Consider the following 6878-nt stretch of genomic DNA (forward strand, 5'->3'; position numbering starts at 1 on the left):
GTCGGTTATGTTAGGTCACAACTGGGGTGGCACTGGGTAGAGTTAAAAATAATTATGGCCATTTTGTACCTAAACATTAATGAAATCCTTAAAAAATATAAATGATTCATAGAAGACAATTGATTTGAATATCGAAAGAAAAATTATACATCGACAAATGTAGATGTGATACAAAGAGATGCATTTTCGTAAAGATTACACTGGAAAGTCACGCGCGCGCACGTGTGTGTGTGTGCGTGTGTGTGTGTGTCATTGCTTCATATTATCTTATACACCTTCCTGTGCGTCATACCGATACAGGAGAAATACGTCACTGCATGGTATTCTTATTAAGTAAGGAATATTCGTCTTTTGTGTATTTTTATTAGTCACAAGTCTGGCTAATCATAGCGAATAAATTTGAAAACTAGTTTCAAAGGGGTAGGGGTGGGATGTCAAAATATTGGTTGAATTATGTGGAAACTCGTAAGTGTTATTAGTTAAACAGGGGATGCTGCAACATAAATGGCTCGTCTGCAGTGTAAATATTATATTTTGTTATTATCAATGATTGTCATATATATATATATATATATATATATATATATATATATATATATATATATATATTACATGCAACATGCTTGTCATTGCACGCACTCCCCCCCCCCCCATCTCCTTCTCTTAAGAAAGCCTTCCATTTATTTCTGTATGTGAAAAAAAACACTTTATGTATAGGATACATGTAAATAAGCAGTAATAACTCGCAATTTTTCCCTGGGCCCTGATATTTTAATCAGATAAAGAACAATTTCGTACATTTTGTACATGTTTTCTATAGCACTCCAAACCACCAGTAAACGTTTACCTCGTAAGTATAAAATGTAAACAAAAACAAGATGGAATTTTCCCACTGATCATTAAGGCTTGCGATAACATACTAGCACAAACACGTTTAATTCTTCCTTATATGTGGTCTTCCAAGTGTATGAGTCGGATAAACTTTGTTGTACTATCTGAACACTCGTGATTGTTGTGCCTAGTTTTAATAACACTTACAGTATCTCACATGACAGACGAGAAGAATGTATAAATTATTTATCAGTAAGCACATTACGTCATTTTCGTTCGACCAATGAAAGGGTAGTAATCCAGTCAGTTCGTTTCACTTGTGTATTAAGCGTGCGAGATCATGGACTTGTGGATCTGTAGCGTGGGGAAATGATCTGGCTTCCATTAAGGGTATACTAATAAGTTAAACTTTGTGTACGCATACAAAATCGAATGCATGAGCTAAAAATGTATTAGGTTACACCAAGTGTGGTTTGAAAGATCACCGTTGATTCTTAAATAGGTCGTTCGAGAAGATTAGTAAGTGTCCGCCGTTATACGATTATAGTTTGCAGTTGCAGTGTAAACAACAGTACAAACGCATGTGGAATTCATTAGAAGCTTGCCGCAAAAAGCAAGGATACGAACTCTTGTGGGAGTCATTGGACGTTTACCGCAAAAATCAACGATACGATCTCTGTGTGATTCATTAGGCTGATACCGCGAAAAGTAACGATACGATCTCTATGTGATTCATTAGGTTCATACCGCAAAAAGTAACGATACGATCTCTATGTGATTCATTCGGCTCATACCGCAAAAAGTAACGATACGTTCTCTGTGTGATTCATTAGGCTGATACCGCAAAACCTAACGATACGATCTCTGTGTGATTCATTTGGCTCATACCGCAAAACCTAACCATACGATCCGTGTGTGATTCATTAGGCTGATACTGCAATAATCAACGATACGATCTCTATGTGATTCATTAGGCTGATACCGCAAAACCTAACGATACGATATCTTTGTGATTCATTAGGCTGATACCGCAAAAAGGAATCATTTACATTAGTCTTACAATGAGTAAAAATTCAATCACGAATATTAGTCCCATACAATATGCATCTGGAGGTTGCACCATCGGCAGTTCTCTTTTATCAATTTGTGGGGCCTTCGTCATATTTTGGACGTATTGGCGTGTGAGTTCTGTACGAAATTTTCAGCGGACACTTCTGCTATGGCTTACGATCGCAGACTTGATGATTGCATCAGGAAATCTAGCTGGAACAATTGACTTTTTATCTAACAAGGGTGCGGATAACGATGTTTGCGTAGCTCAAAGCGTCGTTACAACATTCGCCTCCATGGCGTCATTTTTTTGGACACTGGTGATAACAGCTCACATGATGGTATCCATTCAATTCAGGAGCGACATGACCAGGTCTGCCATATTAAAGGTCTTGTACCATTTAATCTGCTGGGGAGTTCCAGGTAAGATGCACAATTTAATGCTTTAATATTGACAGATTGATTGATTGACTGATACATTGACTCCTTTATTATACTTTCCTTATTAATTCATCCGTATAATGAAGAATATGTTCATTTTGATTGATAGCCTCTGACATTTTATAATTCTTATAGGAATATTGCATATTTCTCGCTATGTGTATACATTTTCCTTCCAGGAATACTTACGTTAGTGGCAGGATTACGGGGAGTTCTAGGCCGTAACTCTAATAGTAATACAGCAGTGACAGGATCATGGTGTTGGATTAAGGACGATTTACCATTTCCAGACAGGATTACATGGATGCTAGTTACAGGAAAGGGTTGGGAAATGATGTGCTATATATTATCTTTCAGCATCCTTGTATTGTTGAAATTAAAGTTGGTAAGTTGAAATCTATGTGTTATTGATTGGTTTGTGTCGCGATATTTAACATGAAACATTAGGTCTTGAGGAATTGGGCAACAAATAGCTTTTCACAGAAAAAAGGAAGCATATAAAGCTAAAAAGAAAAGATCCAAATTTCTTGTACAAGGCAAACACAGAAATAATTGCTGGAATTCTTCTGGAAGTGTACTAAACTCTTACGATATATATATATATATATATATATATATATATATATATATATATATATATATCACTGTCAGATACGAAACTCTATGTATGAGCATTTATATATGTATGTATATGTACATTTGTGTATATATATATGTCTATGTATATGTATGCATATGTGTATATGTGTGTATATATGTGTATGTGTCTATATGTGTATGTATATGTGTGTGCATGAATATATGTATGTGCATATATATATGTGTATGTGTGTATATATGTGTTTATGTATACATATGTATGTGTATGTACATATGCATATGTATGTGTGTGTATATATATATATATATATATATATATATATATAGTGTACTGTAAGTTCATTAACGTCATGCTATGTTCCTATCTTTTCTGTTTTAACAAAAAATTTACTGAATAAAATCTCTTCTGAAGAGGAAGCATGTATGCATGCATGCATACATACATACATACATACATACATACATACATACATACATACATACTTGATACCACCGTTTTGTTTATTATAATATTCTTACAATTTATTCTCTGCAGTACCTTTCTCGACGTCGACTGAGGGAGCTGAATGCAGATTTCAGGGATCAAGATACCCATTATTTGTACCTGTGGTTGCTTTTGTGGCTGCTCCGAGTTTGGGGCACCGTGCGGTTTCTCTTAGTCTGTTCCCAAAATGATGACACTGTGACATTCCTGATAATTCTTCACAGCATCGGAGATAGTGCACAGGCTTTTGGCAATTGCGTTCTTTTCTGCCTTTTGGATAATGAAATTATGGAATATATAAGAAATAGGTGTATTTCTTCCAGACATGAAGACGTCGAGCATGAAAGACTTATTCCTACATCAGAAGCATCGACAAATAATGCTAAGCGTGGCTTTTACACTGCAATGTAAGAATTACACGGCAGCTGTAAATATATAGTGTCAGGCACATAAAGACATACATATTGTCAAATGTAATAGCATACAGTTACAAAATAATATATTCATACCCTTGAATACGCGACAGCAAGTAGACTTGGTTACAATAGATTGTGATCTTGTATACAATAATCAATTATCACTACAGAACGGTAAATGTATCGTTTCCATAAGGTGCAAATAGTTTGTTTACTCGACGGATCCTAGCTATAATTCTTACTGGAAGAATTAAACAAAATCAATTATAGTAAATCTTGAGAGTAATCATTGTATGGAATTATGGGATACATTTTAGGATCCTTAAGAGTAAATCTCTGGAGCATTAATTAGTCATCCAAGGCAAAATACGTATAAAAATAACCATGCAAATTACATCTCTTGATTTTCCTAGGAGACATAAAAGTTACATATGTTTCCATTAGGGGCCACAAAAGTTCCCTATGGGAAATACATGTTGAAAAGGGTACGGTTTTATGATGGCATATGGGAATTTAACATTATTGGATACTATCGACATGTATTTAAAGTTAACATTGGGTCTGGGTTACTATAAGACTTTGGGAAATCGATATTACAAAAGGGGTCTAGGTATTATGATGACTGTGAATTTTACATTAAGGAACATATTTAGATGTATGGGAATTTAACATTAGGTTTTGTCCATTATATGGAAGTGTGTAAAATACATTATAATAAGAGCTATGGATAGTGTGCATTTAGGGCAATTTAACATGTATCGGCTACTTTGGGGTGTACATGAATTTAACATTATATATGTCACCATAGACCTCTAAAGGGACTTTATTCATATCGCCAAATCTAGCGGGCACAGCCCTTGCGGGAATGTAACATGATGAGACATTTGTAGCGTTCTAGGGATTTTATCATATTTCGTCTTGGTATACCCCTCTATATAAAGGTAAAATACCTTCAGAATGGCCTTCAAACTCACACTGACTAATACCTTTTTTGATTGATAAATACCTATTCTAATTGACCTATGCCTATTATGACTGCCTATACATATTCCCATGGACAAATACCTAAATTGCCTGAAGAAACTCAATTTTGACTGACTAACAGCCATTTGTGACTTACATATGTCTATTCTGACTAAACAACGCCCATTGTGACTGACCATCACGTATTTTAACTATTCTGACTGACCACTGATGCTTTGGCCTACCTAACATTTTTTCTTCTGAAAAACGTTTCCTTCGATTTGAGTGCAAGACTTGGGATATCCCTGGGAAATTGTATTGTGTCGGAAGTCAAGTGAAACAGTACATATAGTTTTTATAAACAGAATCTCATTCCTGTTTCATAACATTCTTTGGAAATATATGATTATTGGTTTTAGTTGTGCTTAAACATAATTTGAGATGATTCATTTATTTCAATTATTCATAGGAATTACAATATGCTCATTGATACATTTGACTAAAACAGTACTTTGGGATTATTAAGTACTCATTTGTAAACATTCTGGATCATTTCATTTTGACACAACACGACATTTAAGACTTGGAATTCATTGCGAACATCATATTATGTTGGACTTGTGATACAACATTTAGGATTATTTGGGATTTCATTCACAAAACCGTTATTTCCTCTTAAATTTTCATTTTGTAACTTGGAGAAATGAATTATTGGTTGATTTTACTATGTTTGATGGTTATGCTTTCTTTTTGTAACACAGTTTAAGACCATAGCGTTGCAACACCAGTGCATATTCCGCCTGACCAATGCATGTACTGTCAAGTGCGATATTGTTTTCTCCTTTTTTTAAGTAGACCAATCCGGTGGCCTAGTGGTTAGAGTGTCCGCCTCGGATGCTGGAGGTCGTGGGTTCGATCCCCGGTCGAGTCATGCCAAAGACTTACAAAAAATGGTACTAACAACTGCCTCGCTAAGCGCTCAGCATTATGAGGTTAGTGTTAGGACTGGTTGGCCTGGTGACAGGATAATGTTACTGGGTGGGACATCATGCTACACGTCTGCGGCATGATGCCTCAGTGCTAGACATTGTTATAAACTGTCACACTACAGATATCGTAGCGATATGACTGAAACTTTGTTAAAGCTACGTTAAAAATCCAAATCACACACACACACACACACACACACACACACACACACACTATCTCTTTTTAAGCAAGGCTTAAGCTGCATCACAGAATGCTTTTAGACCTAATTTGATGCTTCTGCATTTGAATTTAGATTTTACAAATAATTGTGGATTTTAGGGGGTTGACGTTATCTTAAAATGTAGATTTCATTCGTCCAGATACTAAATTTCCTTTTGATCACTGCCTTTTAAAATGATGTGCCTGCTAGGGTTTCAAGTTCTGCGCTATGTGTTTTGTTAGATTGTATTTATGTATTATGGCTGTGTTTGTTTTTCTTGCAAATCATGCTTGTTTTAATGACTCTATTGTGGGTTTTTTAATGCCAGTAAAATGATCATTAGACCTTACGTTGAATTGTTGTTTTAAATCATGCCGACCTTAACTAAATATTATCTTAACTTAACCCCCATGTTGACGGAATCAACGTAAGTGCTACAACTCTGAATCTGAACCACATCCAGTTCCGAGATCCCAATGACTGTTTCAGACATGTGTTTAGTGGTGCTGTTATCAATACGTTCAATTTCAGTGTAATTCGGCAATCAGTAAAACAAATTTTCTTTGGATGTAGCAAACTGCATCAGTGTTGGCTATATCCGTTTATCCTCCATCAAGGGAAGAACTTTATAATTATAATGTGATTCTCGGTCCAACCCAGAAGAATAACCACAATTATGTGCTTGTTAGTTGTACCACATTTTCAATGACATCAAGCGTCCACCATTCATTATATGCTAGTTGAAACGTGTTAAATTAATTTAATTGAGCAAACTAGTGCAAGAGCGACTCAGTGTGTTCATTAAGTTTACAAGTACAATAGTTTTCCACAAAATAGGAGGGGTTATATATATATATATATATATATATATATATATATATATATATATATATATATATATGTA

The 6878-nt window shown here is 35.1% G+C and overlaps 1 protein-coding gene across 1 annotated transcript; it reads left to right on the forward strand.

Annotated features, from left to right (window-relative positions):
- Positions 1 to 1107: 1107 nt before the first annotated feature.
- LOC149795919 (G protein-coupled receptor 157-like) lies at positions 1108 to 6323 on the forward strand. The gene is made up of 3 exons (XM_089965836.1): positions 1108 to 2304; positions 2502 to 2707; positions 3458 to 6323. The coding sequence occupies exons 1-3, from the start codon at positions 1893 to 1895 to the stop codon at positions 3815 to 3817; spliced, it is 978 nt and encodes a 325-aa protein (XP_089821962.1). The 5' UTR covers positions 1108 to 1892; the 3' UTR covers positions 3818 to 6323.
- The last annotated feature ends 555 nt before the right edge of the window (positions 6324 to 6878 follow it).

The sequence above is a fragment of the Sinohyriopsis cumingii genome, chromosome 7 (genome assembly GCF_028554795.1).
Source record: "Sinohyriopsis cumingii isolate HCF-2022 chromosome 7, ASM2855479v2, whole genome shotgun sequence".
In the NCBI taxonomy this organism is placed as follows: Eukaryota; Metazoa; Mollusca; class Bivalvia; order Unionida; family Unionidae; genus Sinohyriopsis; species Sinohyriopsis cumingii.